Raw genomic sequence first — 26,843 nt, 5'->3', positions numbered from 1 at the left:
GACTTTGTTGACAGCGGCCGCCGGGCAATTCAAGCTCCACGACACAGTGGGAGATTGCCGCTCTGTGATCCAGGCACTGATGAGGCTGCATTTAATGGGCACTGGCGAGGTAGCACTGATATTGCTGCACTGATGGGTTTTTGAAGAAAACCATAGGCAGTAATCACAATGCATTGTGGAATCAAAGACATGATGATCATAATCGAATCTAATCGTGAGACCAGTGAAGATGTGCAGTTCTATTAAAAGGATGTCAAAGCGGGCGGGGAGAGGTTAATGGTAGAGGTTTCCATACTGCATCTCTGGGAGATTCCTACATGCAGTTTTTGTCCAAACCCCTTACTTTTATTGTATCTATTTGGCAGATCGCTGGAAGGTGTAAGAAATTCAACTCTGGAAGCAAGCACTTTTCCCCTTAGAATGAAAGTGGTTTCTGCTATTAATCTCAGTGGAATATGGACATTGAAACTGGCCCAGCACATGAATTCATTTAAACAATGTGGCGAGAATACGATACAGAGGAGCGTGGTTACCGTAGGCACGGAAGCTTTTACTGAAATGACAAGGTGTCCTTCTATACACACATCAATTTATTTAAAAGAAAACAAGCTGAAAAAAATAAAAAAAACAACTTTAGATATACATGACTGTGACCAGCTAAACTCCAGGTAAGCAGCTAAATACACAGTTGAAATACATACTGCATATAGTATCTGCTCTGCTTTAAAACAATCAGGTCAGATCTATAAGTGCTGCAAACCGTTCCTGAGTGATTTGTCTTACTGCCTTCCAGACATGATCCCACTGGCCTTCCAGCAGTACATGCTTCCAAAATGTACAAATCTGTCAAGTCTGAGCCCCTTGTGACATTGTAAGCAGAGCCATGTACAAAAGCACTGGACCTGAATTGACTTGACAGCTATATTCCTGAAAAACAAATTCTGTCATTAGGGGAACACGGATAAAGAACAGGCCTGTAATCAATAAGAAGCTTTAGTCTAAAGAGAAACCACTACCTTAAATATGAAAATATCTTAATTTCAGAGCAAATTCACTGACCCGGGAAGGTTATCAGAACTTTATGTAAGAGACAGGATGATGATGCTATGCTGTACAGATGACAGAATACAAAAAAAAGAAAATTGTGAAAAAAAAAGAAAGTATTTAAAAAAAAAAAAATTGACAAAACATTACAACTTCAAAAAGCTAACCATGTCTCAAACTTAAAGCGGAGTTAAGGAAAAAAAAAAAAAAAAAGTCTCGCTCGTCTCCCCCTCCATTCAGCGGCGCTGGCATTGTAACTGTGGGCGCCTGGCTGTGGCTTCACAGCAGCCGATCTCCCTTCCTGCACTAAGGGATGTGACATCAAGAGCTCAGGCGCCGAAGGAGGCAGATTACGAAGGACCCTCTATCAACAGGCATTAAAGAGGCGAGTTAAAAAAAATAAAATAAAAAAAATTCCAAATGTTTTTTTTCATGCACATTAATAATTATTTTTTTTGGGTGGAGCTCAACTTTAATGCCACAGACTGACTCCATTCCAAAAAGGGGTTATGGGGGGGAGAATTAGTAGTGTTCTACCATTTTAGAGCATCAAGAAATGCTCAAGAAATGAGAATCGATTCATTTTCAAATCTAAATTTATATATTATATAATATATATATATATATATATATATATATATATATATATATATATATATATATATATATATATATATATATATATATATATATATTTATTACACACACACACACACGGCATCACTATATGACGGACCACGGTCCAGATCTGGAACGAGTCAATGTCCCATCCGGATCGGCCGCAGTAGCGCTATTTAGGAGCCTGTTCTTCCCCTTAGCCCCCACTAGCGTGGTCTTCTTTGCAGATCTGCCATCGCTAGCACAGCGATGGACAGAGGGCGGGTGTCATGGCTGTCCTGGTGATCCGATCGCACATGGGAGATCTGCCCGCAGGATTCCTTTGCTGAGAACTTGTCGGTATCCTTGGGTGCGCGTTAACGCAAACAGACGCACACGGGTGCGCGATGGTGCGAACGGGCGCACGATGGTGCGAACGGGCGCGCGGGGTCACGAACGGGCGCACGGTTACTCGCGGGGGCACGCAGACTCGCCGTACGACCACTTTGGCGCCCTAAGGGCTACTTAAGGACTCTGCCTCTGTTCCTCCTTGCTGTCCAGTCTACAGCGTGTCCGTTGATTCTGTTACCTGCTATCTGCTGCCTTGATTCCTGTTACCCGGCCTGTTCCTGACTACGTTCGTTTGCTGCCTGCCACCGACCTCTTGCCTGTATGACTACGTCTCTGTTTCGTCCTGTGTACCGTTGTTGCCCGCCTGTTACCGACCCGGCTTGTACCCGACCCTGCTGACTACCATCTGCTGTTCCGGTCTGATCGCCAGTGCCTGCTGCCACCAGCTGACTACTATCTGCTGTTCCGGTCTGATAGCCAGTACCTGCTGCCATCTGCTGACCTCCATCTGCCATTCCGGTCCGATTGCCAGTGCCTGCTGCCGTCTGCTGTCCCGGTCTGACTGCCAGTGCCTGCTGCCACCTGCTGACTGCCACCTGCCGTTCCAGTCTGCTACCTGTGCCTGCTGCTGTCGATCCGGATCTGCCTTACATCAGCCAGGCACTTGTGCCCTCTGAACTCTTGAATCCCTGTTCCCACATTCAGGGGCTCTCGAGCCAGAGGCTTACGAGAAGCCGCTCCCTGCATTCTGGGCTCTCCTACAAGGTACGTGACAGCGGGAGCTGTACCAGTTACCCGACTGCTTGCTGGGACCGCCCTGCATCCTAGCAACCAATAGGTTAACTGGGGCGGCTCCTGCCCTCTGTCCATCGCTGTGCTGCCCTTCAGATGTCAGCTCAAGACCTTCTGTGCCTACTGCTCTCCACCCTGTTTAATGTAAAAGGAAAGAGGATAGGAATGGGGAGGGGGGCTGGGGACTGCAATGTGAAGGGGGGTACTATAAAGCAGGGGTCCCCAACCACCGGGCCGTGGCCTCTCTGCAGCTGGTCCATGGCCGGCATGAAAGAGCAGGGCGAGCGGATGAGAGAGGCAGATAGCGGATGAGAAAAGAGGGCGGACAGGACATTTCTCACCACCCGCCTGCATAACCGCTCTCCTGTCTTCACTCGGAAACCCACCACTGCACAGAGACCTGCCTCTGTGCTAAATGGACCAATGCTGCCCACCAATGCAGTGACAATCCACATCTGGTGGCACTGTCAGGCGATGTGGCAAGTGACACTTTGCATTTGGTGGCAGGTAACGTGGCAAGTGACAATCCCCATCTGGTGGCAGACAACAGTGGCAAGTAACACGCTCAGGGTTCCCACTGATTCTGCATTATGACGAGTTGAACTATTTAATTTATTACTACAATGTAATAATAGAAACAATGCGCTTCAATCACCCTGACATCATATCAAGCATGGTGCCGGGATGATTGAAGTGCTAACACCACTCACGAAAAATCGCTGACCCCCCACCAGAAGTGAAAAAAAAAAAAAAGGTATTGCTTCACTTTAAGTAAATTTTCGTTTTACATATATGCTCTGGTCTGATTGTGTACTTAAAAGTGGGGTATGCCTGTATATATTTTTTTATTAATGTCTTAGTTGAAGGACAACATTCAGGTACTATGCATTCAGTTCAGGTTGAAGGTTCAGTGGATGCAGTAATTATGTGGAACGTATATTAGATATAAAAAGCTTGAAGGTGAACGTGGACATCAGCACTTTCATATGAAACATATTCTATAAAAGCTACAAACAAAAAAACTTTGTAGTGACTTTGTGAACACCAAATGTCTTTGGAAGCCCAGAAATTACCTTGTAAGAGTAGCAGTGACATCATCACTGTGCATAGGCTGTGCAGAGTCGTGGGAGGGATCTAGCAGGTGCATCTAAACTTAGTTTTCTGTTAGTCTTGCTGCAAAGTTTCCCAAATATATGTTAAGCTTGTAAGTAGGGTCCACCTAAAGCAGATTCCTGCAATGGTGTAGCTGAGCCCAACACGCCTAACCGACCTACACCAAGTCTGTCGGAATACTGTCAATTGTCATATTTAAGACGTTTTTTCTAGGACTATACAAAAAACAATTGTTGGTGTATGTGGTGGTGTGACCTTTATCATTTAGGCAATTTTTTGATAGTGATGAGGTTTTATTAACGTTTATCCAATTTCTTTTACTTTTGTGTAATAAAATTTTCTACTTTTAACTTTGTGTAGTGGAGCGCCTATAAAATCTATCTTCAATGTTTCTAACCAGTATTCTAATTAATTAGGACGTGGCACAATTTTATTGTGTGTGCATCCACAGTACCACCCTGTGGTGATGCAAATAAATGTATTTTCAGTGTAGCAACAATGCTGCACTGCTCCTGAATTCAGAGCAAAGTCGCCACTCTCTTGTAGGTTGTGCCTGCATGCACTACAATGGAATAATAAATAAAAAAATTCTGCAGTGGGGCGTGGCTACTGTTGATTCACAAAGCTGTAGCTTGTCAATCAGCACCTGGCCACACCTAGTCCTAGATACCGGTTTCTGGATTGCCTCTGTTGCTGAAACCCTCCCACTCTTAGCTGCAGTGTCTGGGAGGGGAGCGTGCAAGACACAAACGAAGGAGGGTTTGGCTCAGTCAGGAAAAGGTAAAGAAAGTTTTGTTTACTTTATGAGACTTGTGCATCACATAGTGACTGGATTTGAACTGGTTTAGAGTGTTATACATGAGCCTTTCGCTGAATTTTAAATTAAGCTGAGCAGACTACGTCTTATTGGTTTTCTTCTGCTTAACCTCTTCCTACCCATGCTATTGCCAAAAGACAGCTACAGCACAGGTTAAAATTGCCGGGAGAGCTTCTATGGACCCCGTGGTGCACATTGGCAGGGATCAGTGATTGTTGTGATCACAGATAGTAAACAGCCACTTTGATTGGCTCTTTACCCCTATGTGACCAGCTGTGTCCAATCACAGCTGATCACAGTGTAAACAGTATTTTCTGGTTGAGAGCCAGTTCACACATGGGCAACACGACTTTTGGAGGCAACATGGACACGACTTATCAACACGACTTGGGGCGACTTACAACACGACTTTAAGTCGCCCCAGGCCAGGCGACTTTTGCCGTGGCCAATCAGAGAATGAGTATGTGCCCAAAGTGGTAGTCACGGCGCTCACCTACTATTAATTGTACATAATGTAGGCTCACATGCTATTAATTTACACTATGTTTAGGAATATATAAAGGTGTAACTAGAAAGTGCCTACGGGACAATATCTCATAAAGTGTCTCACATAAAATAATATACAAACATGAAATAAAAAAAATAAAACTAAATATTATATAAGAGACATCAAGTGGGTATAATATATGTGTGAATCACTAGCCATATGCATAGATAAAATTATGAAAAAAATTGTGAACAAAAAACAAAAAAAACGACTCCACAAAAAACATTAAATTCACTTATTGCGATTTACCAAAAGTGCAAAAGGTGCTAAAGTGCTAAACATGCAAAAAAGTGCCTTATTAACAATAGTGACAAAAGCCACTGCAAAAAAATGCTAAGTGCTGCTTAAAATGCCATGATATGTAGATTATCTGTCCTTATGCGATTATAAAGTCGCTGAGTTATAACGTGCAGTTTTTAAATGTCCAGCGGCAAAAGACAAAAAGGCAGTACAGCTTCAGTAAAGGTTCTTCTCTAAAAAAGGTGACTTTGATTTCTAATGGATTCCTGGATTGCGACCGGTGCGATTTTTCGTGTGTAAAGACAATAATCCGCACTCACCAGCTCCCTCTCCCCTTGAGGGGTTAATACGCCTCCACAGTGTGAGCCCCTGTATCGCTATGCAGAGCTGGTCTCCAGTAGAATCCAGTAATAATCCAAAGATTTTCAAATCCCTCTCCCCTTAAGGCGTTAATAAGCCTCCACAGTTCCTCATTAAAAATAAGATAGGGCAAACATAGTGTAATCCAGTTTTTATGAGCTTTATTAAGGTAAAAGGAAAAAAAAACTACTCACACATTGAAGGTTTAAAATATCGTTTCAATGAATGTGGGTGTCAGCATATTTTGAATTCACCGCCACTGCCGCCGCTATACGAGAGTGTGTTCACCTTAGGCCACTCTCTACGCGTTTCGTCATCGGACGTCGTCTGGAGCGGCCATCTTGGTGCTCCACTCTCTTTATATAGGGTGTACTATCAACACGGCGCATGCGCGAGCGCATCAGCACCATTTTTCTTACTGGAATATGGAAACTTGAAAAGACCAATAGGTAAATGCCTCTGTGGCGTCTGCGCAAGCCACCAGCTGCGCTGTCCATACTTAAGGCAGGAGGAGGACGAACAGAAATAAAGATAAAGACAAAAATCACAGACACCTAATGTGTCATTAATGTAAGGGGCGGTTCACAGTGTTCCTATGGCAGCGATGTTGAATGCAAAATAGACTTCCACATTTGATACAGATAAGCTAAGACAAATGCTACTGAGTCACATCAATAATTTAAAACGTTTTCTTAGAAAAATGGAAAAGGAAATAGATTATGACTACAAAACTCCCAACGTGTATCAACATTACAGTTGGGGAATGATAATGGTAATAGTGAAAAATAAAAAATATGCAAAATATAAAAAACATACATATTTATATATATATATATATATATATATATATATATATATATATATATATATATATATATATATATATATATATATATATATATATATATATATATATACACATACATACACACCACAGAGGCATTTACCTATTGGTCTTTTCAAGTTTCCATATTCCAGTAAGAAAAATGGCGCCGATGCGCTCGCGCATGCGCCGTGTTGATAGTACACCCTATATAAAGAGAGTGGAGCACCAAGATGGCCGCTCCAGGCGACGTCCGATGACGAAACGCGTAGGGCGTGGCCTAAGGTGAACACACTCTCGTATAGCGGCGGCGGTGGCGGCAGTGGCGGTGAATTCAAAATATGCTGACACCCACATTCATTGAAACGATATTTTAAACCTTCAATGTGTGAGTAGTTTTTTTTTCCTTTTACCTTAATAAAGCTCATAAAAACTGGATTACACTATGTTTGCCCTATCTTATTTTCAATGAGGAACTGTGGAGGCTTATTAACCCCTTAAGGGGAGAGGGAGAAGTCGGAAGAAGAGGGCTGCAGCGAAGAAGAAAGCCGGGCTCCTCCGCTAGTAAAAGAGCTAGCAGAAGATAGCAGAAGATAGCAGAGGAGTCCGGCGAGAAGACCCCCGAAGCTGTGCAATAAACTATTTTAACCCTTGTGTGTTGTGTTTTTTTTTTTACATTTTTTTCCACAGGTGAATGGGAAGGGGTACATTGTACCCCATACTCATTCACATAGGGTGGGGGGCTGGGATCTGGGGGCCCCCTTATTAAAGGGGGCTCACGGATTCCGATAAGCCCCCCGCCCGCAGACCCCGACAACCAACGGCCAGGGTTGTCGGGAAGAGGCCCTTGTCCTCATCAACATAGGGACAAGGTGCTTTTGGGGTGGGGGGGGGCGCGCGGGCCCCCCCTTCCCCAAAGGCATCCCCCCATGTTGAGGGCACGCGGCCTGGTATAGCTCAGGAGGGGGGGGGGGGGCGCTCGCTCGTCCCCACCCCCTTTCCTGGCCGGCCGGGTAACGTGCTCGGATAAGAGTCTGGTATGGATCTGGGGGGGCATAGGGGGTTCCCCTTAAAATCCATACCAGACCTAAGGGCCTGTTTTAGTCTCGGAGGGGGTACCCACGCCAATTTTTTTTTTATAAATTTGGCGTGGAGGTCCCTTTTGAGAGCTGATAATTCTGTGAAAGTCACCTCCGTATAGATGGAGATCCAACTTGGAGGCGACTTCCATTGAAATCAATGGGTACCAGTCGCCTACAAGTCAGATAGAAGTAGTACGGGAACCTTTTCTGAAGTCAGAGCGACTTCAGTAGTGTGCATTAAGACGGATCTCATTCACTTACATTGATTTTTTACACGTAGCGCGACTTAAGGTGACCTGAAGTCAGATCTGAGTCGCCCCCGTGTGAACCGGCTCCAACGGGAGTCCTCTCCTCCCGCTTAGAGCGTGAGGAGAGGAGAGCCGATAACTGGTAAAGCCACACAGGGGACATCTACACTGATAAACAGGACACTGATCATCAGTGTCCTAATTATCAGTGCAGCCCAAACAGTGCCCATCAGTGCAAGAGAAAAATGACTTTAGAAAATGTTATAACTGAGACTAATATTATTTACATTTTTTTTTTTTTTTTACTTTCCAGTCTTTTTATTTAGCAAAAAAAAAAAAAAACACAGTGGTAACTAAATACCACTAAAAGAAAGCTCTGTCAAAAAATAAAAATATGAAATAAAAATTGTTTGGGTACAGTGTTGCATAACTGCGCAATTGTCAAAGTGTAACAGTGTTGAAATCTGAAAATTAGCCTGGGCAGGAGAGGGGTGAAAGTGCCCCGGTAGGCAAGTTATTTACTGTATATAAATCATTCTTATGCTTACTACTAGGCATGGTTGACTTATGTTTCAATGAAAACCCAATTGCGTCCCACAGTCAGCTTTGTTTCAAGAGTAATGACAAGGTACTTAGGAATTCCTACCTGCATACACAGAATTCTTATCTTCAGCAAGGGTATGGTCTCCAATTATATAAACCTTTCTACCACCAGTCTGCTCCAAGTGCTTTTTTAGCTCCAGTGCTCTTTGACTCTTCCCACTGCAGGGGAAACCACACAGCACCACAAGAGGCATTTCTGAAATCAGCTGTAAAAATTAATATGCAACATATTAAGAAATCAGAATGATTACCGTACACACATTGTAAATTTCAATGTTTGTCAACTAGACATATCCCTAAATGGAAACCTCTATTAGCAGAAAACAGATAACAAAAGAAAAACAACTTTAGTGTACTGCAGGTGGCAATTTTATATATTTAATTTCACGGAAAAACTATCTGGCTCCCGGGTTATTAAAAGCCGAGTTTGGGGAGCCCCTAGACTGGAGTAGCTTGCTGCTGGGGGGGGGATGTGACAACCTGTGTTTTGTGTGTGTATAAACCATGTACAGTCTACAGAGAGTTGGCGACAACCTGTGTACTGCATTCTGTATGCGAGCTGCTGACAACCTGTGTACTGTGGGTTTGTCAACTTATGAATTGTGTACAGGGAGGGGGCGACAGTCTGTGTTCTGTGTGTGTGAGGTGGTGACAATGCGTGTGTTTGTATACGAGGGGCAAAAACCAATGCGGCGTGTGCAGAGATAGCAACTTGTGTATTGCATATTGTGTACCGGGTGGGGGTATAAGTGACCTTCTGTGTGTGGAAGGGGTGACAACCTGTGTACTATAATACTGGAGCTATTGTTGGGTAAAGCTGGCACTGCTTGAAAACTTAGCATCCAATATGACAGCACTGACAGCGAAGGTTGCGCAAGACAAACCGAGGGGGGTCCTGCTGGGGTGCGAGAAAGGTGAACCGAGCTCAATCTGTCAATTGGTCAGTAATCACTCCTGGTCCCTGTATGGTCAGGCTCTGTCACAATCAAATAGGAACAAGGGCATTGGCTCACATACTCTCTTCTGCCTCTTCACCAGGTGAACTGGGCAGCCAGAGGGAGTGTGCACGGAGGTGGAGGCACGCGTCTGCAACACGGCGGCGCAATCGCATGCACGAGCGCCAGCACAGGGATTTGTTTGTGTAAACACACAAATCTCTGTGCTGTCAGAGGAGAGGAGCCATATAGTTTCTTCCTTCTAATTAGGAATAAGGTTTTATTTATTTTTTAGGGGGGTGCCCATGTAGTGTCACATTTTGCTGCCTATCACAGGATGCTGCGGAAGTGACGTTGCCGCCAGAAATTGCGTACTGCGCATGCGCGATGCGTTCCAAACACTCGCGCCGTGCGTTCCAACATAGTTTCGGCAATACAGTTCAGCGAAACCATCACATAATGTTATGGAAGTGATGTTACACACAACACAAACACTGGGCCGTGCGTTACAACACTAATACTTCCCTTGTTACCTAGTAGGTTTTGCATTGCTGGGACTTGTAGTGCCTATCCTGAGCTACATGCTTCAATGTTCAGTGTCCTCATCCTTATCCCCGAGCTTCAATGTTCAGTGTCCTCATCCCTATCCGCGAGCTTCAATGTTCAGTGTCCTCATCCTTATCCCCGAGCTCCAATGTTCAGTGTCCTCATCCCTATCCGCGAGCTTCAATGTTCAGTGTCCTCATCCCTATCCCCCTGCTTCAATGTTCAGTGTCCTCATCCTTATCCCTGTGCTTCAATGTTCAGTGTCCTCATCCTTATCCCCGAGCTTCAATGTTCAGTGTCCTCATCCTTATCCCTGTGCTTCAATGTTCAGTGTCCTCACCCCTATCCCCATGCTTCAATGTTCAGTGTCCTCATCCTTATCCCTGTGCTTCAATGTTCAGTGTCCTCATCCTTATCCCCGAGCTTCAATGTTCAGTGTCCTCATCCTTATCCCTGTGCTTCAATGTTCAGTGTCCTCATCCCTATCCCCGAGCTTCAATGTTCAGTGTCCTCATCCCTATCCCCTGCTTCAATGTTCAGTGTCCTCATCCTTGTCCCCGAGCTTCAATGTTCAGTGTCCTCATCCTTATCCCCGAGCTTCAATGTTCAGTGTCCTCATCCCTATCCGCGAGCTTCAATGTTCAGTGTCCTCATCCTTATCCCCCTGCTTCGATGAGGACACTGAACATTGAAGCTCGGGGATAAGGATGAGGACACTGAACATTGAAGCATGGGGATAGGGATGAGGACACTGAACATTGAAGCAGGGGGATAGGGATGAGGACACTGAACATTGAAGCAGGGGGATAGGGATGAGGACACTGAACATTGAAGCAGGGGGATAGGGATGAGGACACTGAACATTGAAGCAGGGGGATAGGGATGAGGACACTGAACATTGAAGCAGGGGGATAGGGATGAGGACACTGAACATTGAAGCAGGGGGATAGGGATGAGGACACTGAACATTGAAGCAGGGGGATAGGGATGAGGACACTGAACATTGAAGCAGGGGGATAGGGATGAGGACACTGAACATTGAAGCACGGGGATAGGGGTGAGGACACTGAACATTGAAGCACGGGGATAGGGGTGAGGACACTGAACATTGAAGCACGGGGATAGGGGTGAGGACACTGAACATTGAAGCACAGGGATAGGGGTGAGGACACTGAACATTGAAGCACAGGGATAAGGATGAGGACACTGAACATTGAAGCTCGGGGATAAGGATGAGGACACTGAACATTGAAGCTCGGGGATAAGGATGAGGACACTGAACATTGAAGCTCGGGGATAAGGATGAGGACACTGAACATTGAAGCTCGGGGATAAGGATGAGGACACTGAACATTGAAGCAGGGGGATAGGGATGAGGACACTGAACATTGAAGCTCGGGGATAGGGATGAGGACACTGAACATTGAAGCTCGGGGATAGGGATGAGGACACTGAACATTGAAGCTCGGGGATAAGGATGAGGACACTGAACATTGAAGCACAGGGATAAGGATGAGGACACTGAACATTGAAGCTCGGGGATAAGGATGAGGACATTGAAGCAGGGGGATAGGGATGAGGACACTGAACATTGAAGCTCGGGGATAAGGATGAGGACACTGAACATTGAAGCATGGGGATAGGGATGAGGACACAGAACATTGAAGCAGGGGGATAGGGATGAGGACACTGAACATTGAAGCAGGGGGATAGGGATGAGGACACTGAACATTGAAGCACGGGGATAGGGATGAGGACACTGAACATTGAAGCAGGGGGATAGGGATGAGGACACTGAACATTGAAGCAGGGGGATAGGGATGAGGACACTGAACATTGAAGCATGGGGATAGGGATGAGGACACTGAACATTGAAGCATGGGGATAGGGGTGAGGACACTGAACATTGAAGCTCGGGGATAAGGATGAGGACACTGAACATTGAAGCTCGGGGATAAGGATGAGGACACTGAACATTGAAGCTCGGGGATAGGGATGAGGACACTGAACATTGAAGCATGTAGCTCAGGATAGGCACTACAAGTCCCAGCAATGCAAAACCTACTAGGTAACAAGGGAAGTATTAGTGTTGTAACGCACGGCCCAGTGTTTGTGTTGTGTGTAACTTCACTTCCGTAACATTATGTGATGGTTTCGCTGAACTGTATTGCCGAAACCATGTTGGAACGCACGGCGCGAGTGTTTGGAACGCATCGCGCATGCGCAGTACGCAATTTCTGGCGGCAACGTCACTTCCGCAGCATCCTGTGATAGGCAGCAAAATGTGACACTACACCCATGCCATTTTCCCTTTATGTGCCTGCAATTCGTTCTTTACTTTCAGCTGTCAGCTGACTTATCGGTTGTTAAGGACGTGGCGGCTGCCCACTCCTTAACAACCTTGTCGTTTGGTGGTTAAGGACGTGGCGGCTGCCCATTCCTTGAACCCTATTTGTTTTTAACGTTAATAAATGTGCGGACTGCATGCGTTTACTTAAAGAGGAAGTAAACCCTGATGAGTTTACTTCCTCTTTCATTCCCTGCAAAGGCAAAGCATAATGGACTACTATGCATCGCATAGTAGCCCATTATGTGTCACTTACCTGACACAGGAGCCAGCGAAGTCACCGCTGTCCCCTGTAGTCCGCCGCATCCATCTTGTTGGTGGGGGTCGCACAGCTCCGCCGCTGTCATTCGGCGAAGCCGCGGTGACGTCACTCCCGCGCATGCGCACGGGAGTTGACACGCGCGGCAGCTCCATTCTTGGAAATGCCGCGCTCAGTGCGCCTGCGCGCCGCTGGCTACGGCGCATGCGCCATAGACAGCGGTGCCCGTTTTCGGGCAAATATCTCCTAAACCATATAGGTTTAGGAGATATTGCTTGGACCTACAGGTAAGCCTTAAACTAGGCTTACCTTTAGGTCAAAGTGGTTTGTAAGGGTTTACAACCACTTTAAATACCGCAGGACTTCATCAAAAAATGCATGCAGTATTTTAGTAGCTTCTATTGACTAAAAACTTTTTTTTTTTTTTTTAAAACACGATGTGGATCTTACAACATATTGGACGCGGTGAAATAACGCTTTGTGAATGGAGCGCTGTGTATTTTGGCACATATGAAGGAGACCTTCTTACTGTCACATGAACGTATATCACCATATTCATTAACCAAGTCTTCTTCTATGGAAAGGTTGTTGAGTGTCCCTTTGGTGCCTGTGGCTTTGCCATTCATGGACAGAACATGAAAAGACGTTTCCTTCTCCAATGTAAGGCAGACCTCCCAGGAGAACCCCTTCAGTCATTGCTGGACCTCACATCACTAGGCATTCCTATAGAAAATACCACATTGATAACCAATGACAACACCGAGCTGTACTGCCTGTGTCCTCTAATGTGCGTCTATAACCGCCAGCCCCGCATCGTTACTATTGTACTACTACTACTATGTGTGCGGGACACTGGGCACCTTCCCCGCACACAGCACAGGACTGACCCCTCCCCCCGTACCTCATCACATCTCCACCGCCAGACACATGGACCGCGCCATATTCATTTCTCAGCAACAACAGCATCTTCCGGTCAGGTGATGAAGTACGTGTCTATGAGAACACGCCTACCCGGAAGGAGGTAACCAGGGACTGCGATGCTGTGTTGTCATGTGCTGGTTGTTGGATGTGGTCTCCTGGTGAGAAGAGAAGATCACAGCCTGGCGTGACGTCCTGTCTCCATTACAAAGCTTTACTTTGAAGTTTGTTTTACTTTTACTAATAGTGAGATGAGATAGGAGGGGGACTTCTAGGATAATGCATTACTACTACAGTAGTGACTCCAAACTGACTGGGTGTGACTATGTGCGTCCGCAGAACTTTTTCCAAGGGGGGTATCGTTTTAAGGCCGCTCATGCTCCGCCCCTTTTCGACAATCTCATGAAAATCTTTCCACTGGTAATACATATGTGTTATATAACAGATAATTCATCTTCACTTTGTATTGGAAGTTACTCTGGCGGCTGTGTTCCATGCCCATATAGCCTAGAGAATGTACATCTTTTTACATTGCAATACATCTGTTGTGGCCATATTTTGATCTCATACTGTCACTGTATAGGCTGTTTTCATCAAGATAAAAATATGGCAACAACAGATGTATTGCAATGTAAAAAGATGTACATTCTCAGGGCTATGTGGGCATGGTACGCAGCCACCTGAGTAACCTTGCGGACGCCCATGCTTTCAAAAATCAGCCCTGGAAAAAATTTCTTACCAGCCTCACAGCATTATTATACCAGCCCAACAGCATAACGTCATTAATTTCTTGTTCATGAAAGGGAAAACCATACATTTGATCAATCATCAAGGGGGACCCTAGGAACTCAGAACGTGAGGGGGGGGACCACCTTCTGCAGAAATACTCGAAGGTAAGGGGGTGGGTTACTAATATAAGGAGGAAACCCTTTATATCAGTGTCCCTTACATTATCGTATTCACTCCCCCTTACATCAGTCACCCCCCGGCTGGCCTGGCGGTGCTTTCACTGACCTCCTCTCAGGAGCACTGTGCAGGGCTCAGTCAGTCGGCTCCAGCTTGGTGGCTCTGGTTTTATTCTATAGTCTCCTGTCCACACAAGTCTGACTTCTCCCATGACCCCCATCCTGGCGGTGCTCCCACTCTTGACTCCTCAGAGACTGCAGACATGCTACAGGAGATGGTCAAACTGAAAACTTGATGCAAGAGCTCAATGCAGCCTCACCAGTGCCCATCAAATGCAGCCTCGCTGTGCCCATCAAATGCAGCCTCGCTGTGCCCATCAAATGCAGCCTCGCTGTGCCCATCAAATGCAGCCTCGCTGTGTCCATCTAATGCAGCCTCGCTGTGTCCATCTAATGCAGCCTCGCTGTGTCCATCAAATGCAGCTTTACTGTGCCGTGAATGCAGCCTCACTGTGTCCATCATTACAGCCCCTCCTGTACCCCATGTCCCAGTCTGCAGTCCCTGTCTGTGGGAAGGTGTGTTGATGCTTGGTACGGTACCTTGCATACCAGCAGGATATCCATGATGGCCAGCAGCAGGCAGGGTCTGTTCTCGTTTTGGATGGGGACGGTGCTCCTTCCAGAGGATCTGTCTGCTGTGAGATGGAGTGGTCCCTGGCCACCTGGACCTTCAGCTGTCCTCATTTTCCAGCCCCAGTCAGCCTGTCCTTTGGTCCTGGGGAAGTGGAGAGCACTGGGTAGGAGTTGGAGAGAAGGGGGAGCAAAGAGTACTGGTGGGGTTGGAGAACACATGGGTGGGGCAAAGAGTGAGGGGGAGTGGAGATTACAGGGGTGGGGAGCAGAGAGCGCTGGTTGGAACTTGAGAGCACTGGGGGGCAATAAGAACAGGGGTAGAGAGCACGGTAGGCTGAGAGCACTGGGGGGGGCTAGGAGTGTGGGGTGGTGAAGAGCACTGGGGGGGGGGCAGAAAAACAGGGGTGGAGAGCACGGGGGCTGGAGAGCACTGGGGGGGTACAAAGAGCAGGGGGGAGTGGAGAGCAATGGGGGGGAGCTTGAGAGCACCAGTGGGGGCCAGAAAGAACAGGGGTGGAAAGCACGGGGAACTGGAGAGCACTATGGGGGGTGGAAAGCACTGGTAGGGTTGGAGAGCACATGGGTGGGGGCAAAATGCAGGGGGAGTGGAGAGTATAGGGGTGGGGAGTGTTGGGGGGAGCCAAAAAGAACAGGGGTGGAGAGCACAGAGGGTAGAGAGCATTGGGGGGGGGCTGGATAACACCAGGGGGCAGAAAGAACAGGGGCGGGGAGAATGGGGGGGGCTGGAGAGCACTGGGGTGGGGGCTGGAGAGTGATGGGGAGAGCTGAAGAGCACTGGGGGGGGGGGGAGAAAGAACAGGGTGGAGAGCACTGTGGGGGGGGAAGAACAGGGTGGAGAGCACTGTGGGGGGGGAAGAACAGGGTGGAGAGCACTGGGGGGGGGGGGGGGAAAGAACAGGGTGGAGAGCACTGGGGGGGGGGGGAAGAACAGGGTGGAGAGCACTGGGGGGGGGAAGAACAGGGTGGAGAGCACTGGGGGGGGGGGGAAGAACAGGGTGGAGAGCACTGGGGGGGGGGGGGGAAGAACAGGGTGGAGAGCACTGGGGGGGGGGAGAACAGGGTGGAGAGCACTGGGGGGGGGGAAGAACAGGGTGGAGAGCACTGGGGGGGGAAGAACAGGGGGAGAGCACTGGGGGGAGAGGAGAGCAGTGGGGGGAGAGCACTGGAAGGAGTGGAGAGCACTAGGGGGGAAAGAACAGGGGGGAGAGCACTGGAGAGGAGAACAGTGGGAGAGCACGGAGGGAAGAGGACGGGGGGGGGGGGGGGGGGAGTGGAGAGCACTGTGGGGGGGGGGAACGGGGGAGCACTGGGCGGAGTGGAGAGCACTGGGGGGGCAGGAGAGTGTGGTGGTGGAGAGCACTGGGGGGGGGCAGGAGAGTGTGGTGGTGGAGGAGAGCACTGGGGGGGGGCAGGAGAGTGTGGTGGTGGAGGAGAGCACTGGGGGGGCAGGAGAGTGTGGTGGTGGAGGAGAGCACTGGGGGGGGCAGGAGAGTGTAGCGGTGGAGGAGAGCACTGGGGGGGGGGGCAGGAGAGTGTGGCGGTGGAGGAGAGCACTGGGGGGGGGGGCAGGAGAGTGTGGTGGTGGAGGAGAGCACTGGGGGGGGGGGGCAGGAGAGTGTGGTGGTGGAGGAGAGCACTGGGGGGGGGGCAGGAGAGTGTGGCGGTGGAGGAGAGCACGCGGGGGGCAGGAGAGTGTGGCGGTGGAGGAGAGCACTGGGGGGGCAGGAGAGTGTGGCGGTGGAGGAGATCACTGGGGGGGCAGGAGAGTGTGGCGGTGGAGGAGAGCACTGGGGGGGGGCAGGAGAGTGTGGAGGAGAGCACTGGGGGGGGCAGGAGAGTGTGGCGGTGGAGGAGATCACTGGGGGGGCAGGAGAGTGTGGCGGTGGAGGAGAGCACTGGGGGGGGCAGGAGAGTGTGGCGGTGGAGGAGAGCACTGGGGGGGGGGCAGGAGAGTGTGGCGGTGGAGGAGAGCACTGGGGGGGGGCAGGAGAGTGTGGTGGTGGAGGAGAGCACTGGGGGGGGCAGGAGAGTGTGGTAGTGGAGGAGAGCACGGGGGGGGGGGCAGGAGAGTGTGGTGGTGGAGGAGAGCACTGGGGGGGTGCAGGAGAGTGTGGTGGTGGAGGAGAGTAATGGGGGGGGGCAGGAGAGTGTGGTGGTGGAGGAGAGCACTGGGGGGGCAGGAGAGTGTGGTGGTGGAGGAGAGCAATAGGGGGGGGGGCAGGGATCACAAGGTGAACTGGGGAATAATAAAATAGTGAGTAAAATAAGTTGGGTAGGAGAATTGGCAGGGGGGCCCCCTGCAGCCCCCCCCCCCCCCATCCTCCTATCCAGGCACTGTGGCACACAGGGCGGGCTGTACCTGCAGCATCTCCTCCTATGGATAAAAACGCTGGCTGGCTATGTACGGCGGCCACTCTGTAACATGGCCCCGCCCCCCCAGACCGGCTTGTGTGATAGGCGGAACGTTATTTCTCTCTACTATCACAAAAGCAGGTCTGGGGGCGGGGGCCATGTTACAGAGCGGCCGCTGAACACAGAGGCAGCCAGCTCTGTGATCCAGAGGAGAGAGCGGTGGATGCAGCCGCCGGCGGACTCAGTACATGGGCATCATGGACCTATCCAAACATACGATGCAAGCACATAACAAATTAGTCCCACTCACCAAGCTGTATCGTAATAACGTGGTGGTCTACTGTCGGGGCTTCTGTGCTAAACTGATCATCACCTGGAAAGGCAAGACTTATATGGTGTTCAAAATAGAAACAGGAATGAAATTGGTGGAGGAATGGGGTCTATTACCCGTGGACCACCAATCACTCCCAGAAAGCGCCTCTCCATCAAAAGTGGACCCCCTCTGGAACAAAGACCCTGGTTGAACATAATATTGGAAACAGTAGGAAGGTGCACTAATTCCAATTCAGGGAACCCTGTGGCTCAGTTGAGCTGATACCCCCAGTTAACCAGAAGCAGTTATTACTTCCATTGTTGATTCTTCTATTACATTCCGTGTTAGGACTTACTTTTTTTGTTGTTTTTTACTTTCCTTAAGTTTTTAAGCTGACACCTGCAACGCAACATTTACCTTTGGGATCACTCCTCCACCAGAAGCAACCTACTTGAAACCCTCTTATCATTGGACGGATGAAGATATCCTCACTCTCAGGTACTCAATGTTTCACCTACTTTAACAAATGCCTCTTAAGATTGTCTCGTTGAATGCTCATGGTCTCAACAGCCCATTCAAGTGTAAGGCGATGTGGCAAGAAGCAAAAGCATTAAAGGGAGATATCATCTGCATACAGGAGACTCATAATAAATCAATAAATTATTCTTGCATGTATTTACAGCAAATGCAGCAGTTAAGAAAAGAGGAACCCTGATTGCAACAAGGAACTCTGTGGCCTTTAACTTTCATTCTTTAACACCTGACCAAAATGGGAGATACCTTATCCTGGTGTGTGATATTGACAATGTCACATATACAATAGTAAATGTATATGCACCCAATACCCATCAAATAGTGTTTGTGCATAAACTATTAAAGAAGATACGACAAGTTCGATTAGGAACACTCCACATTTGTGGAGATTTCAACACTATAGTGGACAACCACATGGACACTACAGCTAAGTTACACAAACGCCCTGCTCTACAGCAAGTCCTCCATAAAGGAGACCTCTGTAATGTATGGCGCTGTCTTAATCTTTACATTTTATTTAGCCTCTCATAAAGTCTACACCCGGATCAATATTTTTATTACTGACATTCATTTTTTAACCAAAGTGACGGAAGCAAAAATACACTATTTTGTGGTCAGACCACACTCCTATCTCTTTTTTCTATTGAAAAAGCCCATGGCGTGCAAACACACCCAAAAAACTTCCACCCGGTGCATAAAAAAAGTGCACACACATAAAGAGTGAAACACTAAAAAGTGCAGACGGGTGCCTGATGTCCTCCAAAAGAAGGACCATACCCTGATCCCCCGGGGCGTTAGGCTCCAGACGGGGACTGAGGTACCAGACTCAACAAGTGGGCCCCGGACAAAACCGGAAGCCCTCCTTTCCCCGGGAGGACTGCCGAAACAGAACCTCCTAGGTACTTGGTACTGTGGGGGCTTCCCCGAAGGTAGGCCCCCCCTCATGGAGATTGGACCAAGCCATAAGGCCTATGTCCGCTCTCCCAGAGACTTTCAGGATTGGTCCGAGGACCGACACCCTACTCATCAAACGTGCAGTGACAGACTGTGACAAAACACACACAAAAAATAAAAAATAAAAAGTGAGGAAAGGGATAGTGAAGAGGAGAGTGAAAAGTGGCCATTGTGCAATACAATGGCCGGCCCTCCGGCCAGGAATCAAAAATTCCTCTGGTCCTAGCCAAAAGGCCGGGCCCTAGAGGCAGGTGTAAAAAAAAGCGTGTAATGGTGACGTGACCTAGGTGCCTAAATCAAAGTGCTGACGCACAGTGAAAGAAGGCACCCCTGGAATGCCACTCCAGGGGCACATCACCATGGGCTTTCCAACAAAAGCATCCCCGACAGCCCAGCCCAGACCACGACAGCCCCCACCACAGCCAGAAAGGCATGGAGATCAGCGAGCTTAGTGAGACCCTTTGCCATCAGGTCAAACCCTCACTCCCGTCACTCCTACCTAATTATATTCGAAAGGTACCGGCCGCCCCTCTGCTGGAACAGAAGAGCTAAGCGTTCCCTCCCGAAAAACTGACTGGGGCTAAAGCTGCCACAATCCAAGCCGGTCTGCCAGGGTCCCCTCCCCTGGCGCCGACCAGTGGTTCTCCGCCCTCATCAGGAGGCTTCCCGAACCGGCTACAAACCAGTCCGGGTCACCTTTACACCAACAGGCTTTGCATAGCAACCGCCACCCCTACTCCACCTCGCCGTAGAGCAGGGACGGTAAACAAGCGCCACCTATTGGCAACTGATAAGAACAGATACTACACTTGATCTTAGCCAAAAGGCCGAGAGTGAAAAACGCCGAGCTGGCCCTCCTTCATCTAAGGATAGGGAATATCCCCAAACAATTTCGCTCTCTAATCATCCAAATTCTTACAGCAGCCCGCATGACTATAGCATCGTTTTGGAAATCCAATAAAGCCCCTAATGTGTCAGATTCCTGGCGTTCAGTCAAGACTCTACTCAAAAATGTCATGATATATGGAAGTGTTGGTTAGGTGAATTCCCACTATCGAACAATTAGTCTAAAAGACACATGAGACTGTAACCTTGGTTAAACCTACAAGCTATAAATTGAGTGGTGGTCAGCGTATGTTTCATTTATTTTATGTTATTGTTACTCCTTTCTTTCAAATTTTCCCCCTTATTATCTTGTTTGGATAATACCTTAATAGCTATGAAGTAGACAGTCCGAGTGCGCTAACTCTAGATATCTTGGTGGGTATAATCAACCTGGACTATCTGCACTTAGATTGACCTACAGTACATTTATGGATACAAATGGACAAACTTACCACCATAAATGGACTTATTCCTCTCCGACTCTAAGCCCTTGTACACACAGGTGGACATTCCGACAACCAAATCCTTCGGATTTTGTCCGAAACTGTTGCATACACACAGTCAGACAAAGTTGTCAGAAAATCCGATCGTACTTAACGTGATGACGTTATCTTGTTAGGACGGGACTACGTTCAGGCTAGTAGCCAAAAGCTTTGGTTTAGGAATTTGATCTGAGCATGTGTGGCACTTTGTCTGATCGGAATTCTCTACAAATGATCGGACAAAGTCCGATCGGATCATGTCGTCAGAAAATTTTATAGACAAGTTGGAAAACTTGGTCCGTCGGATACTCCGACGGAAACAGTCCAATGGAGACCACACACAGTCGGATTATCCGACAACATGGTCCAATCGGACAACTTCCGTCAGAATATCCGACCGTGTGTACAAGGGCTAAGATGAGCGGGGGGGGGGGGGGGTGTACCGCACTGCGCTCCAAGGCACAGTTAGCTCCCCATGGGGTGCCGGAGTGTAAGGGTGGTGTCACCCTCGAATAAGTGCCTACCCATAAATGGTAACATGATTTCGGTTGTGTTTGAGCTATGGTTGTAACCAATAAGCTATAGACTTGTTTACTGCATTGCGATCTGTAATATTCTAAGGAACAAATTTAGAATGTTGTGTATATGTCTGTTATCACTTGAAACTTTATTAAAAATTTATTGACAAAAAAAAATTTGATTGCGAGCATAATTTTTTTCCGGAAACATGCTTGTAATCCAAAGCACTCGTATATTAAAGCAAATTTCCCATAGGAAATAATAGAAATGGTTAGTTCCACAACCATTTATTCATAAGTCCTTCCATTTATAGTTCATATAAAAAGATTATAGCAATGTGATAGGTTGTGTTACCATAAAATGTCCATCCACAAATGGCCGCCTCCACAAGGGGATTAGAAGCAAAATCCTTGAGGAGTATCTGTGGAAAAGCAAGAAAAAGAGGCGGGTGCTGAATTTTCTAGAAAGTATCTGCACCAACCCATTGGCAGGGGCAGGAGCTCCCGCTCTGCAGAAGAGGACTCATTGCCGCTTGTGTCACCATCTTGGGTCTGCATGCTGAAACCTTGTGGCTTTGAGAGAAATATGGCACACTTGGAAGCTCCTAGGTTCGAGACCCCCCATCCTGTATCGGCTGAATATGACCTACTGGAAATTGCCATTTTCTCGGCGTCCTCTTTAATACAAAGTCCCGCCTCCTATGATGGACAGAACAGTCGTCCAATGGCAGCGCAGGAGACAGGACTTCCTATTACAGAGGCTGCTGTATAAACAGAAAATTCTCCTGTGTGCGCGGCACTCATCCCGCCTCCTCCCTGTCCCCTCCAAGGCAGCCAGCATATATATTTCTTGTGGCCCCTGCGCTGGAAGATCGTTGGAGGCCACAAAATATATATATATCCAAATAACCAGGCGGGCCATTCAGATAGGGTTGCCACCTTTTCTTTAAGCCAAACCCGAACACTTTTGCAGCAAGGCAATTTTTTTTTTTTTGCAGTAAACACTATAGGGTTATAAAAGACGTTGGATTATAAAAGACCTTGCCCCAAGGAGAGTAGTAATGTAGCGCACAGAGAGTGCCTTGGCAAACAGTGGGTGTGGCCAAACTGCTCTTGCTGACATTATCACCCCCCACCTTCAGTCAAACCTGCCCCCAAACAGGTGCCTATGGCTCCAGGATGGCAACAGATTTGTGTATGATTATCTCGGTTACTTGGGGAGCCACAGCCTGGTCTGAATATTGAGTCCGGGTTTCATGTGAACTGAAACCCGGAGACATGATTCAAAACCCAAACTGTCTGGGTGAATCCTGGACAGGTGGCAACCCTACGTTCAAAACTGGAACGCAGGTCGGAATTTGGACATGCCTGCAGTATGTGATCAGTGAAAATTCTAGAGTCGCAGTTGTATTTTTACTAACAAGGCAAGTTCTCTAAGACATTTATATGCTGCATTGATTAGACACCTGCACATAATATTTCCTTACCACATGCACACTTATGACAAGGGAATACCAGCAGCAAGAAAAATCCCAATCAGCTAAATAAATTGCACAAAATGGAATTCAAATTGCAGACAGTAATTAGGAAAACATTGCTTTCCTGTAGTTTTCATTCACAGGTCACCAGTCATTGTTAGATCTGAAGTTAGGCGGGCTAAATTCATTGTCATGAACCACATAGACATGGCTCATTTTAGTGTTTTTATTAATGACCAAATAAATTAAATAGAAAGCAGTATTGCTGTAATGTTCTTTTGTTTTCAGGTCAAAAATTTCAAACAGTACTCGCGCTCTTCATCTGAGTACTGCATCATACATCCTGCTCCTTGGTCCAGTGTCAGTCATCTTCTGGGTTAAATGATGCAGGGTGTCAATAAATCCACTTTAGGAGCACAGGGTGCCAAAGTCCTACCCTCTGGGGGCATGCATGTCATTATAACCGCATTCTCTGCAGCATTAAAGAGGTTGCAAACCCTTACATATAATCAATGAAGTAACCAGCCTCAAGTGATACACAGAGATGAAACAAACCCTCCTACATAAGTTGTACCTGTTTACCTGTACCCATTACCTTTGTAGATCATTCTGAAACACACAGATCAAAGGGTTTTTCTCAGCAGGGGGCAGGGATCTGATGCCACACACACTGCAGAGCTAGAGCACAGAGGTTTGTGAAATCTGATAGCTTATTGGAGACAAGGGACACATCCCTGATATACAGACTCATAGAGAAAAACACAGAGCTCTGTCAGGACCCGGTTCTGAACCTGCATCTTCTTGCTGAGCCACCTGAGAGATGCTGCACAGTGCCCTGTCTGATCTATTGAACAATCTTGCCTTGTGCCGTGCTCCTCCCATGAACTTCCTATTTAAGCCATGCCCTCCCATGCACTTCCTGTTCGCTTTTGTCACTCCTACTGCCATCTGTATTGCTGCTACCGCTTGTTACCGACTTTTGAGTTATTCCTCAACTACACTTCTTAATCCCAACTTGCTATAATTGCTACTGGCCCCCGGCTTGCTCACCTTCTGATAAGGTGGTTTGGGGACTACGACCTGGTACTAACACATCAGAAAACCCATCTCCACCATCAAGCGCTCTGGTGAAAACCAGTTAGTGCTTACACTCCCACCCCGGGTGAGCCTATGCCATCTGCCAGGGTTTCCTGCTGCTGCAACTTATCCAGCTGGTGGTTGGGAGCCTCCCTACTGCTAGCTACTGGCTTTCAAGCCTCAGTCCCGAACATGACAAGCTAGATCAATGAGTCGCCTGCTATGTGCCGGAGGGGGCATCCCCCAAGAGGCTAAGGACTTGGTTTAGGGTTCTATCTGTGACTTTTGCAGAAAGCAGAAGGATCCGTCAAATAGGTATCACACTTAGTGCATTGGATTCAAAGTACACACTGTAGAAGCATGTGATTTTTTTCATTGTTCATGTTTGAGGCTTATAACCACTTTAAAGGATAAGTTCACCTTTTAAGAAAAAAACAATAAATGCATATATTTTTGCAGAAAAAAAATGTGCATTTATTATTGCATGTGCAGATGTGTGCACAGGAAACCCCTGCTTTTAACGCATACTGTGAGCCCTTGTACACACGGTCGGACATTCCGACCACAAAATCCGTCGGATAATTTCCGACGGATTTAGTCCGGAAGTGGTGTTGCATACACATGGTCGGACAAAGTTGTCGCAAATTTCCGGTCGACAAGAACACGGTGATGTAAACTGCATAAAATGGGACTAGAAAAGGGAAGTTCAGCACCACGTGTGGCACCCTTTGGGCTCCTTCTGCTGATCTCGTGTTTATCGTGTGTTAGTAGAAGTTTGGTTAGAGACGATTCGCGCTTTTCAGATTTGTGCTTCAGATCGTTACTGCTCTTCAGTTTGTGCTTTTCGGTGTGTATCTGCTTATCAGTGCGTGTAGTCAGTTCGCATTTGTTGGTCATTACGGACTATATCTGTGTTTATCGGTGCTTTCTGTTAGTCCGTTCTGACCAGCCGACCGTTTTGAAGTCATGTTTCATGTTCGTACTCGTCGTAGAGTTCGTGCTGTGCAGGGAGGAGTTCGTGGAGCAAGAAATGGTTGCTCCCGTGTGACCAATTCTCGCACATGCCTTTGCTTTGTGAGATCCAGGAGAATAATCCTGATGATTTCAGGAATTATCTCCGGATGACGGACCCTGTTTTTCACCGTCGGCTGGCTTTGCTGTCCCCTTATATCAGCAGGCAGGATACCTACATGCCTGCATGCGGCAAGCCATCACTCCGGAGCAGGGGCTCATCGCCACGTTGCAGTACTTGGCGACAGGGAGAAGTCTTCAGGACCTCAAGTTCTCGACAGGCATCTCCCCCCCAGGCTCTGGGAATCATTATTCCAGAGACCTGTCCTATAACTTCCCCAGCATGCTCTTCTGGGCCCATAAACCTATAGCCTAGTCATTTAGCAATGTATTTTGTCAGCTCCATAGTATTGGTTTCCCCTAAACACCCCCTAAAATGTGTACAAATGTTGTGTGTGCTTAAATTCATGCAGAGTGCCAGAGTTTTTTTTTTTGGTGGGCAAACTCATTAGGAACCCCCCTCCCCCCAACTGCTAGGTCAGCTGATAGCAATACTCTATCTGCTGACTTTGCCAAACCCAATACACACTATACCTACCTCTTTTGTGGTCAGATTTATGGTTGAATTCACCAAAGCATGTAGTGCAAAGGCCTGCCTCAATACTTTCAAATGCTACTGTTTACAGTTTTTTTTTCTCCTATTATTATCTTGATAGGTAATAGCAGAATGTCAAAATGTGCTTCCATTTGTTCCTTTTTTTTGTATTATGATGCTTCTTACCTGTCCGGTGGGCTGCCAATAGTGTAAGTAAGGAGGGGCTGGCCAAAGTATCACACATTATTTATGTATCCAGCTCTCAATGAAGTGGAGAGGGTTACTTGTCCAAATCACCCCCCCCCCCCTAATTTTTTTGCAATGAGCCATCAGATGGGGAGGTGAGGAATCTGATAAGGGGAACTTATACTTTTGGCTTTAAATACTAATTTCCAGAAATGTTATACTGATCTTGGCCAAAAATGTTTGACGCTAATCTGCTTGCAATGTTTATGTGCAAAATGACAATTTTTTTTTCTTGGAATGGCAGACTGTGGCCTCCCACTTTGCCAGCCGTTGGGACTTTCCCAATTGTGGAGGTGTAGTTGATGGGAAACACGTCCGCATTGTCCCACCCCCCCAACTCAGGGTCCTACTATTATTACAAGGAGTATAATAGTATTGTGATGTTGGCGGTGGTGTCAGCGACATATGACTTCCTGTATGTGGACGTGGGGAAAAATGGCCGGATGTCGGATGGTGGAGTGTTCATGTGGACAGATTTCTACTGGCGTCTCCAGAGTGGCAGTCTGGGCTTGCTACCTCCAGAGAAGAATGTGGAAGGACTCCCCTTCGTTTTCATCACGGATGAGGCGTTTGCTCTGGCAAACCATCTGATACGGCCTTTCCCGATGAGGACCCTCACCCCAGACCAGAGGATCTTTAATTTCCAGCTGGCCACAGCCAGAAGAGTAGTGGAGAACACTTTCGGGATAATGGCCAGCGGGTTCCGCCTATTTTTGACTCCAATCCACATGGCAGAATATAAACTCAATCATATAGTGCTTTCGTGCTGCATTCTGCACAATTTTTTGAAAAAACACTCACCAAACTATGTGCCATCAGTTGGGCCTGAAGCAGACTTACCTGAAAATGCCAACCTGACGGCTCTTGATGCTGGCCATCCTGGCTTGCCCCTCCAAAGCGCCCGCGAGGTCAGAACAAGATATGTGGAGTACTTTGTGGGTAGGGGGGGCCATTGATATGCCAGACAATGTCTGAGAGGCATTTTTTTTAATACATTTTTCTTTCAAACTTCAATAATCTTTGTTTTCATTTACTGCTTGGCTTTGTTTTAGGTGTCTCCTAAGTTTTTTTTGTTGTTTTTTTTTGGGCCTTTTTCTACAACAGTGCAAACCCAATTTCAGAGCGAGATGAGGTGACAGTCTCTTCTTCAGATAATCTTATTATGATGTCGGTCTGCTACACACATCTTGTTTTTGTTGTTAATGTATGTAGTGCAT

At 47.4% G+C, this 26,843-nt stretch overlaps 1 protein-coding gene, 1 long non-coding RNA gene and 1 pseudogene across 3 annotated transcripts in view; 1 reads left to right on the top strand and 2 right to left on the bottom strand.

Annotated features, from left to right (window-relative positions):
• KTI12 (KTI12 chromatin associated homolog) overlaps nucleotides 1-13,712 on the bottom strand; it is a 99,289-nt gene extending 85,577 nt beyond the window's left edge. The window contains exons 1-2 of one of the 2 annotated variants that reach the window (XM_077472421.1): nucleotides 13,606-13,712; nucleotides 8,661-8,823 (exon numbers count right to left, since the gene is read on the bottom strand). In XM_077472421.1, the coding sequence (XP_077328547.1) occupies nucleotides 8,661-8,811 (151 nt within the window). In that variant the 5' untranslated portion in view covers nucleotides 8,812-8,823; nucleotides 13,606-13,712. Of the gene's footprint in view, nucleotides 1-8,660; nucleotides 8,824-13,605 lie in introns of those variants that run through there. The other variant, XM_077472422.1, reaches the window with a different exon arrangement.
• A 3,685-nt stretch (nucleotides 13,713-17,397) lies between these two features.
• Nucleotides 17,398-26,843, top strand: part of LOC143964504 (uncharacterized) — a 28,174-nt gene continuing 18,728 nt past the window's right edge. Inside the window, exon 1 of the long non-coding RNA XR_013271153.1 lies at nucleotides 17,398-18,344. This is a non-coding gene — a long non-coding RNA (uncharacterized LOC143964504). The remainder of the gene's footprint in view (nucleotides 18,345-26,843) is intronic.
• Nucleotides 20,092-20,174, bottom strand: LOC143964659 (U2 spliceosomal RNA; annotated as a pseudogene).

The sequence above is a fragment of the Lithobates pipiens genome, unplaced genomic scaffold (assembly GCF_037356315.1).
Source record: "Lithobates pipiens isolate NorthernLeopardFrog02 unplaced genomic scaffold, aLitPip1_a1.2 Scaffold_8, whole genome shotgun sequence".
Classification (NCBI taxonomy): Eukaryota; Metazoa; Chordata; class Amphibia; order Anura; family Ranidae; genus Lithobates; species Lithobates pipiens.
Note: the sequence above shows the minus strand (reverse complement) of the source record. Positions and strands in the feature narration are given on the sequence as shown.